The sequence below is a fragment of the Pleurodeles waltl genome, chromosome 2_2, assembly GCF_031143425.1.
Source record: "Pleurodeles waltl isolate 20211129_DDA chromosome 2_2, aPleWal1.hap1.20221129, whole genome shotgun sequence".
Taxonomy (NCBI): Eukaryota; Metazoa; Chordata; class Amphibia; order Caudata; family Salamandridae; genus Pleurodeles; species Pleurodeles waltl.
In genome coordinates, this window is record NC_090439.1 from 338891817 (window position 1) to 338905001 (window position 13185).

Below are 13185 nucleotides of genomic sequence, written 5' to 3' on the forward strand. Positions count from 1 at the left end.
AGTGGCCCTGAACTTTGCCAGTCTATGGGTTGTGATGTAACCAATCTATTGTTAAAATTTAAGGAAATGATTGAGGATATTTTGTCCCCTGTTGTGGTGAAATTATTGGCTATAGAAAAAGCAGTTTCCCAGCTATGTGAGCAAGGAAGCCAATGGAGCCAATGTACGGGTGAACGTGTGGCCCGAGCTGTCTGTCTCAACTAAGTGAGGAGGCGATCTTGCAGGAGGAAGCTGCTGGGACTTTGGGGCCTTTGGGGAAAATGCCACAGCAATTGTATAATCCTCCAAATTTGGGGGCCCAAGGGGCTTGTGCTGAGACTGCGCCGGATTCATCTACTGCCCTACCAATGGGCGGGAGGGCCATAATTAGATCTAGCAGTAGCAGGCAACCTGATTATGAATCTGTGGCAGTTGGGGGGATTGGCCAACAGCTGGATGGGAAGTATAATCAGAACCCGCTGAAGGAAAGGTCTTTGTTGGTCTGTCTGGAACTCCCCCCGGCATGTGCCCCTTATGTGGTGGTGTTGACGAATGTCCCTGCTTTGGCACCTGGGGTCAATGAGTCTACGGCCCAATTAATAAATAAGACTGGCTATTGGGTAAGCTAAAATTGCGATTTTTCATGTAAGGATCTCAAGGACATTTTGTTTGTTAGAAGAACTGATTGGGTCGGGCCCAAAAAAAAGAAGGGGATTGAGGATTGTATTATTATAAATGTTAAATATCTGGCCTGGCACAACGGCTTCTCTCCACATAGAGTCCAGCTTTTCCAAGAGTAGGAACAATTGGTATGGCCCCCTTGGGTTATTTTTATAATCATATGCGACTGGGTGCTGAATTTTCTCTTGAACTTGGCAGAAATCCCCCCCATCCTCCCTCCCCCTCACCCTCCCCCCAGGTCACAATGCCCTGCAGACAACCAGCAGGAGAACTGATAACAATAGAAATCTGGACTTGGAAAGGGTGGACTGACAATGCACCAAGACTCTGATCGCGCTGGAGGGGGTGATTCCGCAGTGCGGTCTTATTTCATGGACTATTGCAGGGTGTGATGCCAAGTTATCTGACCAGGCTTGGGTTAGGTGTCTGGCTAATTACGATATTATTATGCTCCAGGAAACCTGGTCGGATGGGTTGGCTGCATGGGATGGGTATGGTAGATTTGCAGTCCCGTCTGTGCAGTCCCTTGGAGGCCGCTCGAAAGGTGGCCTGGTTACCCTAATCTGCTTTTCTAAGATAGTGGGTTCATTCCAAATTAATTGTAACAACCAGGGTATATTACCTGTATGGGTAATTGTTCCTAACAATTTTAATGTTCTGTTGGTACATTTTTACAATGCTGTTTGGGATGTGGGTGTCAAATTGGGGCCCTCTTCTCCTTTCTTCAGTTGTTGAAGTGTAGAATGGAGGAGGTGGGGCTGGAATTCTGTGCCATTGTGTCTGGAGATTTTAATGCAAAATTGGGACGTCTTAGTACAGTGGTAAATCCCTCCGAGTGTGACTGTGAGGATTACTCGGCGGATGGTGTTCAGGATTCTAGAGGCAGGGTCCTGATTAAGGAACTTAGGAAGATGGGCCCTCAGAATTTCGGTGACATGGAAGTAGTAGATACTTATCAACTCCCAACTTATGTGGGTAGATGGTCTGGCACCACAATTGATTATATTTTCGTGTCTCCACTACTGAAAGATCTGATGATTGGAGGAGAGGTGCTAGGGGAGTACATTAGTGATCATAATCCCCTTACAGTTTGCTTTAAACTCCCAGGGGCTCTATGTAAATCAGGACGGGGTGGGCCCGCATCAGTGAAGATAAGAGATCAGTGCAGGCGGCTTGGCTGGAAACAGGTAGATCCCCATCACGTTGTAGAAAGGGTGGTGGGGGACAACCTACATTTGTTCACGGAAATACTTTTGACAGAGACTCCCAGTCCTAAGGAAGTTGTGGATGCAATAACCTTAGTAAATATAGCAGTTAGAGACTGTTTATTTTCAATAGGCAGCCGCCCCAGTAAGCGCAGATGTGGGTGGTTTGATAAGGCCTGTTACGATGCTAGGGCAAAGATGAAAACGGCCCTCAAGAAAAATCCGAGAGATAGGGTCCTTGTGAAAGAAGCAAGGATTAAGTACAAAAGGGCTTTGAGGGAGAGTAAGATAAAATATCAAGATAAAGCTTGGGAAGAGCTGGAGCGTGCCACAGTCCTGAAGGATCCTGGTTTGTTTTGGAAGGTGGTAAATAGAGGTTCTTTTGTAACAGAAACATCTGAGGGCCTGGTCTGCAATATTGCCCCGAAGGCCTGGGTAAATTATTTTTGCAGAATTTTTGAGGGAATCCCCCTAAGAAATAACCGGGATAATGAGTATGATGTGGCTCCCAATCTAGCGATCAGGTTTTCACTCCAGGAGGCTATTGATGCACTCCAGAGTAGTGCTAGTAATAAAGCCCCCGGCACGGATTCGATCCCCATGGATTTGTATAAATCCTGTCCCCAGCTATGGGCACCTATTCTTTTAAATGCTCTTAATGTGGCAGTTACTGTGGGTATTCCTGCCTCCTGGAGATTGGTCTGTATTATCCCAGTATTCAAAAAGGGTGATCGGAATGACCCTAAGTCTTATCGCCCCATTTCCCTTCTTGATTCTTCTGCGAAGATTCTGGGACGGATCATCTTAAGGCGTATTGAGGCCTAGATGGTAGAAAATGAAATTCTAAGCCGGGACCAGTACGGATTTAGGTAAGGTCTTGGCACGCGAGAACAGTGCCTTAACCTATTGATGATGATTGGGAAATATACGCAAGCAAGGAAGGGCACCCTCTACCTTGCCTTTACGGACCTTAGTTGTGCCTTTGACAACGTAAATGGTTCTATACTGTGGGAGAGGCTATATCAGTTAGGGATGGATCCTAATATTGTAGAGTTGCTCCGTTATCTCCACTCAGGAACGGCTGTAAATGTGAGGGTGGGGATAAATGGGGAATGTTCAGAGGCTTTTAAGCTCACAAGGGGCATTCGCTAGGGGTGTTTTTTGGCCCCCACTCTGTTCCTTTTATATACAAATGGACTGTCGGATTTTCTGATGGAACACTGCAGGGATGTCCCTAAGGTGAATGGTATTAATGTCCCTGTGTTGACGTAAGCGGAAGTAGATAGAGCTTATGCCTCCTTCATGTCAGTTTTGGGCCTAGAGATTAATTATAAGAAATCACACTTTATGGTATGTGGTAGACCCTTGAGTAGGGTGGGGGAGCAAAGGATTGAAGATCAAATTATTAGCAGGGTTCATGAATTCCCATATTTAGGGGTCATTGTTGATGGTAAAGGTTCTTGTAAACCCTGTATTGCCAGAAGGGGTACGCTTTTCCATGCCAGTCGGTGCTACATTTGATTTTGCTGTAAGAGTAGGAAGTAAACCTATTAAGCCTTTGCTTGAAATCTACAGGCGGAAATGTCTCCCTGTCCTGTTGTATGGTGCAGCACTCTGAGGGTATATGGATACTCGAGCCCCTACTGTAGAAGAAAATCGTTTCTGTCGAAGGCTATTGGGAGTTGGCCAAAACACTTCTGGTTTTTGCCTTCATTTGGAACTAGATCTCGAGTTTGTACAAGACACTATTCAGTTGGCCCCCTCTTGTTATGGATCTCTATTTGGAGTAATGAACATGCCACCTTTAATAGGGAGATTTTAAGGGATTGTTTGGACTGTGACAATGTAAAGAATATTCCCTGGCTGACGTATATAAGAAAGACGGCCCATGATTTGGGGCGGCCTGACTTGTTTGATACTGCTGAGGGTGTGACTAGCCATGATAAAAATTGGGTTAAGGATAATTTCTTGAGAATTCAGGGGGCCAAAAGAGAGGGGGAGGTCTTAGGGAAAAAATTGGTCAGGGATTTTATTATGTTAAAGATGGGGGCGGGCCCTGAGCTCTACCTTTTAGAGACAAATGATGTGAGGGAAAGGTCTCTCATTACTCAATTTTGTTTGGGGATCATTAGAAGTAATCTATGTTTCCCGTTAGGCCAGTATGGTGAAAAATCTATTAGACCTTGTCCCTGTGAGGGGGTGTCCCTGCAGACCTTGTCCCATTTTACATTATTTTGTGTTTTTTATGCACCTTTTAGAACTCGTTTTTTATTACCTTTGTTGAGGCCCAAGGGTTTTGTGCAATATCGCCCTGCTTTTATGTGGCTGCAAATGGCTTCAGATGAATTGGTGTGGAAGGGGTTGGGATCGTTCTTGAAGGGAGCTATTACTTGGCATAGCAATGTAGAGTTTTTTAAAGAATTTCCTTTATTTTAATTTTTAATAATGAGGTTTTATCTGTTTTTATTTGATGGATATTTTTTATATATTATTTTACTGCTATTTCGGCTTATGCATTGTTGTTTACTTGTTTTAATGGTTGAATTATTTCATACCGAATAAAGTCTTTCTTTCTTTCTTTCATTATGCATTCATTCCGATCAGAAAGAGGATGTGTAAGATGTTGCCCAAAATACTCTCAGAATGCATATGCAACAATAAAGAATCTTGATTCAGAAAACAGAAATTCTACTACCTGAATAAGTGTGTACATGTGAGACACACAGATACACAAAAATAAGGTAAAGTTAGAAAAAATGGAAGGAAAAGGGAAGAAGTAATCGGTTTATATCTGTATTTACTCGTAAACCAATGAGCTGCACTGAACAACCCAAACAGTCAAATATACTATAAGCTGGTTACCCAACTTTTGCAGCTGGTGCCCCAATTTTAAAAATCAAATTGGGTCTAAAAAAGAAGAGGCACTAAATGTCCGAGTGAAGGGACATAAGAAGATTTATGGGCCTGTTAACATGAACGAACATCGCCCGATTATTTTCACCAACAGGACGTGCGTGCTGGTGGATTGTGCACAGACTGCATGAACTAGATACGTTTTAACTTCTGGTGGCCCTTTCATGCGAAAAGGAAACCACTGATGGGCTGCAGCCATTTTTTGGAGTGCAAGAGAAAAGACAAATATAAACAAAGTAGATCTCTTTCAGGATGATAATAGAGTGAGACACTTTTAACATCTAATACATTCCAAATAGTGGTTTCCAAGAAACGGAGGACTATGTAACTTATAAAATCCTCATCTCCTGAAAGCACTCACAAACTTGCATGACCCAATTAAATCATCTGCCATTCCAAATGACCTTATTTATGGGTGTAACTTCCCAGGGCAGATTCCCACTTTAACCTAAAAGTTGTGGAGGAATCGTATGCGAGGCAGTACATACAATCTTGAAGAGCAGGCAAGAAGGCACAGTGGGTTGTAGTTTTTACTGAGAAGCTATGGACGCATAATAAAAACAGTCACAGCTAAGACATAAGATAGACTCACACTAAACGTACACAATTGAAAACGTTGCAAAATTGGTACTGGACCCCAGTTCAACCAGTGAAGGCAAGCGATAGGAGTGAAGCACATTGTAGATAATTAAGAGTCAACAACTGTGACACATACTATTTTTATCCTACTGTGCATGCATCTTGGATAGTATTTTCTCTCTTGCTGTATATAAGATCCATGAAGATCAGAAATGGACCTCAGAAATACGAACAAAATTATAGGCACCTTAAAATTGTATTAACTGCAGATACGTGGAAGGGTAGAAAGCTCATCAGCAGTCTGAATTAGGAAGCTGAAAATATTTGATACACAAGGCCTATGATCAGAAAAATGTGTTGAAGCCCTAATTTCACTTTACCTGCTCTGCGAAGAAATAGGATGTTTCTTGATTTTTTTTCTTTTTATGTGTATAGCTGAGTTGTCAATGGGTTAATGATGCACCCTCTGACCTTATATTACAGACGCAACAAGAGACAGAAAAAATTTAAGCACTTCTTGTTACAGCTCGACAATAAGGGAATCTGTGTGTCCTTATTTTGTACAATACTCAACATCAATATTTACAATAGCCTGGTATAAAAGTACAGGTCAAACTATTTTCCTTTCGATGTTTACTACCCTATGTGTATTATCAGTAAACACAGAATAATCTAAAATGTCCTACTAAATAAACAATAGTATGTACGTCTGTATAAACGTGGCAGCATTTTGGTAATTGTTATTCCCAACAGTAGGAAAACTGTAACTGTGATCCCATTTGCTGTGACGTAAGTCCCTCTTAAGACACAAGCAAGGTTTAAGATTGGACAATTAAATTAAATTCTAAGAATTGTCAGAATTAGAATTTTGAATATTTGGCGCTATTTTAAGAATGAAGGGTATTTTGTCTAATTTTGGTTTGCTGGTTAGCCGAACACCACATATACAATACATCTGCCAACAAGAAGGTTGTAATTTTTTGCACCTGCGTCAACAAATACAAATACAAATGCACATATGATTCACAGGCATTCATGAGATTATTGTAAACCTCATTATATTGAAAGTTAATCAAGCATACATTGAGTAGTTTTCCCAGCATCATTTCTACTGACTTTTCATCAAGAAAGTAGGGCCTGAGTGCTCAGTCGCAACTGTGAAGGAGACTCCTGCCTGCAAAACCCTTTGTGCACCTGCCTCAGTCAGGAAATCCCTAAGCTTTCTGTCAACGGAGGCCCTGTTGGCTTCCTCCTACTGCTCGATGGAGTACGGAACATCAAGAAAGGTACCCCACATAATGATACCACCCCCTGTGAGAAAACTCTCAGGCTGCTGGGTTCATTAGTTTGTTTTTCAAAAATGTACTCCTGCTCTGGAAGTTTTGTCCGGACAATCAAAAACTTTGTAAACGTTTGGTGGATGGAATTCAAATCTAGCATCGGCTGTCCACCAAACATTTTGCACCTTGAAGGCAACTGTAATGATAGCTGTTCCTTTCAAGGCACAAAAATGACTGCTGGGCCGGTGGATATCTCTAAATTTGCCACACAGTAGTTCGGCAGCGTTTCGAAGGTCATACTCTCCTCCACCCTGACGGACCTAGTACAGGCTGCCAAACCATAAATCAGGCCCTTTGTTTGTACTTGCAGATAATCGAAAAACAAATAGTGTTCAGATTCAAGACAGTCAAGGAATTCAGGCCCTAGCAGATTAAATAAGTAAGACATGTATTGTATTGTCCGAGACCTTTTAAGAATGCTTAGTTCTCAAAAGCAGCAACCTTTTTCACACTGCTGCTGTTAGGGCGGGAGGTAACAATAGATCCATATATGCCAGATAACTACCATTTCCCCTTGTAACAGGATTTTGTCTTTGGTTTGCAAGTTCTTGCAATGTAGGAGAGACTTATTATGCAGGCACAAACATTCTTGCTGACATTAATGGCTAAATAGTACGTAGACAAGTACACATACTCATGCAGATTGTACAAAACACAAGAAGGTCATAAAGTAAGGAATTAATATATAGAAACATTTGAACACCTGAGCCCAGCTAGGTGAAGAAGAAGCAACCCCGCCTAAAAACTCAGTGGGTTTCCGAGAAGTTTCTACGACACTGTAGATATCAGAACCATCCACTGTCTCTTCACCAGAGATTTCTTTTTTCTACACAGAGAGAGAAATGTAGAGTCACACACATAAAAGAGACAGACAGACACAAAACATATCTATGAGTTAATAAGACAACACTGCATATTGCAATGCAGGGAAAAGGTGGAATATTGTGAAGGTAAAATTAGAGACTTGAAAAGAAAAGAAAAAAAGAATCAGTTTATAGCCGTAAGCACCAAAAGCAGTGAGCCCAACTGAACAACTCAAATAGTCAAATCAGTAAATATTTTGGCAGGTAACAAAAAGGGTCTGGAGAAATCTAAATGAAAGACTATGAATTTATTATTGGGTTTGGAAGAACAACAAGCGTGTTCAACCCCCCAACCCACATACATTTCTTCACAGCATAACATGGCCCATTCCTGCAAGAATTCAATTAAGTGTTTAGAGCAATGCTTGCGACTTTCCTTAGAAAACCACCTTGAAGGAATGCCAGTTGTCTGTCCTACTGGCAAACCTAGTTCCAGACCATCATGTACAGCACTGATGTAAATGTCACAATGACCCCATGCTGTCATACAGCCAAAGAAAATGTCAAGCATGGACGACTGAAAATTTAGATACAAAATGCAGTTCCTTCAGCCCTAATCTTAAAATTAGGCCATCTATGGACTCGAGTACTACTTCAACTTAAGCTACACATTTGTTCAGTAGGGCCCTTGCATGTTAGAAACAGGATTCAGATGTATTTAACAAAATTGTTAGGACAGATTTTGCACGCTGGTTCAGCAATAAAAAAACTAGGTTGCACTGATGCTCGCTTTTGACTGAAAAGCTAACTTAGCAGAGATAACAAAATAATTTTTTAAAAGCTGGGTTTTGCTGTGAATACAAAGCTAAGCGGGATATGAACTGAAAGGTACAATGAAGCAAGGATTTGCAGGACATTCATGCTTGATCTTAAAGCTGTGGAGCATAAAGTCAAGCCTCTCGTTACCACGATTCTTGATGTAGATGTCTCAGTTACGTAGTGAGCAGTAGCAATGGTATAGGATGGTTCCCTGGAATATCGCCACTCAGATAACGTCTTGTCTTTCCAAACAGGTGTGCCTATTTTGATAGCTTCATGCTCAATTTGTTCTACCGCTTTGATGGTTTTCGCTGCTCCTCCTACCACTATACCATGGACTTCTTGATCCACCTTTTGCACTTTCTTCTGAACTTCTTCTTCTGGACTTGGCTGAAGTGAATCCAACTCTTTAATAGTTGACAACGTATCTGACAATCTTCTTACCGTTGTCTGTCCTTCTGAGACTTTTCTGGCCTTTTCCTCAATGTGAGGTTCACGAACCTCATACTGGCCAATCACTGGAATAATCTTGACAATTTCAGCTACCTCTTTTTCTGCTCCTTGAAGAAGTTCATGTGATGGCGAAGGTAATTTTTTTTCATCCCCTTTTTCTGTACTTGCCATTGTTACAATTTTCCCAGATACTGCATCATATGATTTCCCAAATGTGAACGTTTGCTGCTTGCTCTCCTCTTCTGCTGCATGCTTTTCACTTCGGAAGGCATCATGGCTCTGAAACACCCTGGATGTGGTGATTTCACTTGGACGATCTCCGGTTTTACTGGTCACAGTTGTCAGTTTGTAAGTCACAATGTGTTTCGGTTCATCAACTACCTTAGTGGGCAGTTTGTCTACAATAACCCAATCCTCTGGGCCCTATATTTGAGATAAAAGCTACATTAGAATATCTGAATGGTTGTCTCCCTTTAGGAATGCAAGAACTCAATTTTAACACAAGGGAATTCTGACTTAAAAAAAGCAACTCTTCTTTAGGTCTAACATGCTTTACTATTTCATATGAACAATTATTTTTCTTTTGCCTATCTGATATAAGTACATAACCTAAATATTGTGAATAAAGTAATGGTGTATTGTTCACAGATTATACATATCTGACTTTTCACCTGAGACTGGGGCTGGCCCCCAATTACAGAAGATTTTTTTTTACTGAAGATAAATGCAAAAGTCAAAAACTCTTGTTGAAAAGAGTCTGAAAAAAGACTGAGCTCTCATTTATTTGCCCCGGAAAGTAAGTGCAGGTAAGGGCCCAAGTTGATAGTGGCAAATGTGGAAACTTCAGTGAAAAACCATAATGTTCTTATACTGCACCAAGAAAATCATAATGAACGTCTTGGGCATTTCCACACAAAATACAGAAACAAAGGTTCAGTTCTGAAGCATAGGACAAGACAATAGTGCTTGTCCAACATTTGGACTGTGCGATTTCTCCTCAACTACTGTGCAGTTCACCATGGCACTGCAACATTTGTGAAATTAAGTCACACTTTTCCTGGCAGACTGGAATGAGCAGTTCATTCAATCTCTTTGGCAGTGTCATTTTGCATAATGCTTAGAACAAGACCCTGGCAAAAAATAAACAGAATCACGCAACAGGATTCAATTGTAACCTCTCCACAATAACAGATGGATAATAAGTGAATGAGCTGCATAGGGAAAAAGAGGACATTTGGGGACATGGGAGAAGTTGGTAAAGCTGTAGGCAAACATAGTGCATAGAAAATTGATTTGCAGAGGAAAATTATTATGCAAAAACTCTTGCTAATCTCTAAAGTGTATTTGGGAAATGTTTGTTCCTTTCCTTTCTACGTGTATTGGGAACTTTTTTTATCAGAGAGTTTAATAGCGCTGCAATCCACACAGCACAACTACCATTTTGAGTTTAGGACACAAGTATATTTTAGATAAATGTTATAAAGTGAAACTTTGTTTCTGTAAAATCTTCCTTTTAACATCCACGTCCTGGAAATGTGTGTGACCTGAAGACTGAAAAACCAACATCAGTAAGCCTAGGCGTGTGAGAAATTACAGAGTCAAACCAAATTTCTGAAGAAAAGAGAATTGAATAATTTCATTTTTTTGTTTATTTCAGTCACTTCTTACAGAATTGTGTTTTGACCTATTCATAACTTAATTGTAATGATAGAGGAAACAAGAAAACAGTATTAAGAAGGTTATGTCATCTCACTAGGACAGTGTATTTAGATCACAAGGAGGTGCACATCATTGGTAGTTGAGGATGGGTAAAACGCTTAAACTGGTGCTCTTAGACAATACAAATGAAATTAGGGTTGATCTTTGTTATTGAGAGCCCCTTACAAAAGGTGGCTACTAATGGGCATAAATTATTAAATTGTATCCAGTCAGCCAGCTGAAAAAAATAAAGTGTCTAAAATTAAGTACAGTTACCCTCTAGGTTCAGATTGTGTTTTCTGTCAACATCAGATTCATACCAGTCTGCTTCAACTAATTTGATGCTGAACTCATATTTGTGAACCATGAATCTGTAAAAATGAATTAATACATCAACATAGTTTTGTAGATTGTTTCTGTGCTCTTTGGGAACAGAAAGAGTATCTGATTCAGTAACATATCTCTTAAGTTCATAAGGAAGAAGTCTTTCTTCCAAAATGACCACAATCACAACATGTATAACTGTGTCACTATCTTATAAAACATCTGTTCTTATTTGAGCGAGAAGCATTTGCGCCTTGAGCAAAGGCATATCACAATGAAAATCTGCAGTATCCAAGAACATTTTAACCATTTTAGTAAATCATTTATGTTGGTGGGTGGACAAGCAGAATCTGTGCCTGTGCAAAATGTTTATTAAAAACCTTTGGCTAGCAACAATGAGGATTCAGGACTATTGTCCACTCAGAGCACAGTACACAATTTAAAAAATGCAAATGTCTTACAAAACTGAGCTGACAGGCTTATCCCATCAATGATCAGAATGTATTAGGCATCTCTTTAAATACAGACTGAGTGGGGTAGCTACGAGGCCCTTGAGAACCTGGGAGGCGGATCTTCCCAGAAGAGGTTGAACAGTAATCAAAACCTGCGGCCTACACTGCATCAGTGCCACAAAGTGACAATCCCTCACAAGCCAGGTTCTACAAAAAACTAACATAACATACTATGGAGACTATGAAATCAAGTGAAATCATCAACATCTATTTACAACCACATTTCCTTTCCGAAAGACTGTTGAGTGAGCCCCATAAGACCCCAACTATGATCCTCAGAGAAAGTTAAATGAACGCTTCAGTTTTATTCCATTGCTGATTACTGTGCAGATTAAAATTGTTAGTGGAATTTTCTATACAACACTGAGCAGGAGTTTAGAACCCAATTTCCTTCTGCAATGCATGTAGCTCTTTCCTGGGCAAGTAATAACTCTGATGGTTACTGATCAGTTCATTGCTTTGGCTACAATAAGGGGATTCTGAAACCCATGGGATTTATTACATACTGGGTTTTGGTGGGCAGATTGATATTTTCTTTCTATTCAGGGTGTGACAGGCTTAGGCAGACCAGGAAAGGTGTTCGATTCTGTGCTGTATTGGCATTACCGTTTACAGCTAAAAAAAAAGGAATCCTTATCTCCTGCTGCAACTGTGCACTATAACATCTGGCGGCCTGCTGCAGCACTGGTTATTATGTGCCCACCTGATAACTTGATAAGATATAGGCAGCCACAATGGAAATGACTTATAATCCTACAAATGAGTGGTTTTGGCAAATCTCCTCCTCCTCAACTCCATCTTCAACCATCACCTGCCAGTAAATATTTCTGATTATCCATAGGTGTATGATTTGGAACATAACTATTGTTCACATTAGTGTGTTTCCAGTAAATGTGAATCCTGAAGTAGGCTGGACCAAGGACAATCTGTAAAGGCAGAATCTCACTGTGTATCTTTCTGGCTGGATTTGCAGGTTACAATGTAGGAGGCCAATTCTTCCTTGAAAGTCGTTGGTCCAAATGTTTTTGGGCACAGAAAGAATGTTTTTTTCTGTAAGGGGCTCAGCCTTCTTTATTTTTTTGCCATCATGCAATTCCGCCCTACGATGTCATTGTTTCTGTGGCAAATCATTTAAGTGCCTCAAATCAATGGCATCAGAAAGGAACTGAGTGGATTCCCCACCACTTTTGTTGCATTCTGTTTCCTTTTGTCCTGTCTTTGTGGGAAATTAGAGATTCTGGCCCCAGTAAAAGTCAAAGTTGTTTTGGAAGCAGTTGTTGCCAGGCCAACGGCCTAGTGCTCCTTTTGCTTTTTGTCACCAGAAACAGTATGGCAACTATCTCTTCAGCACTATATGTTTTGTTGTCTTTTCCAAAGCTCATGCCCTGTGACATCAGCTCCAACTGATGTATTACCTAAGCAGAAGCAAATACAGGAAATGCCTAGCATTTTGTTGGTCTTTTTAAGGGTTTGGCTGGAAAGCTTCTCAAGCCTAACAGTGAGTGTCGCCATGGTCCAGAGAGAGACACAAATTTCACTGCAAGTGTCAGTCTTACAGCAGATACCAACTCTGAAACTGTTGGTAGAGGTTAAATGGAGCCTTGTTCATTACAAATTCCATTAACTCATTCAAAATGCAAACATAAAACATATATGGGGACTATTCTGTATGCCTTGCTTCCATGGCTGAATGCAAATGATGCAGGCACCTACAGAGCCACAATTGCCTGATCTGTATAAAACATGTAATCTGTACATATTTGGCTCATATCCCCCACTCCTTGGAGAAGAGCCAGAAGTTGAAACATCCAGTCACTTGGAAAGTTTCTTTTGTTCCTAAGATGCACAAATCAAGTGAGAAGATCACAATATGAAAATC

The 13185-nt window shown here is 40.7% G+C and overlaps 1 protein-coding gene across 33 annotated transcripts in view; it reads right to left on the minus strand.

The window, feature by feature from the left end:
- EPB41L3 (erythrocyte membrane protein band 4.1 like 3) overlaps positions 1 to 13185 on the minus strand; it is an 826134-nt gene that overhangs the window by 72869 nt on the left and 740080 nt on the right. For 13 of the 33 annotated variants that reach the window (XM_069219822.1, XM_069219821.1, XM_069219820.1 and 10 more), the window contains 2 exons: positions 8467 to 9195; positions 7401 to 7523 (listed from right to left, as the gene is read on the minus strand). The exons of 10 other annotated variants lie outside the window; for them this stretch is intronic. In XM_069219822.1, coding sequence (XP_069075923.1) covers positions 7401 to 7523; positions 8467 to 9195 — 852 coding nt within the window. The remainder of the gene's footprint in view (positions 1 to 7400; positions 7524 to 8466; positions 9196 to 13185) is intronic. 10 more of the 33 variants (XM_069219836.1, XM_069219830.1, XM_069219832.1 and 7 more) reach the window with 1 other exon arrangement.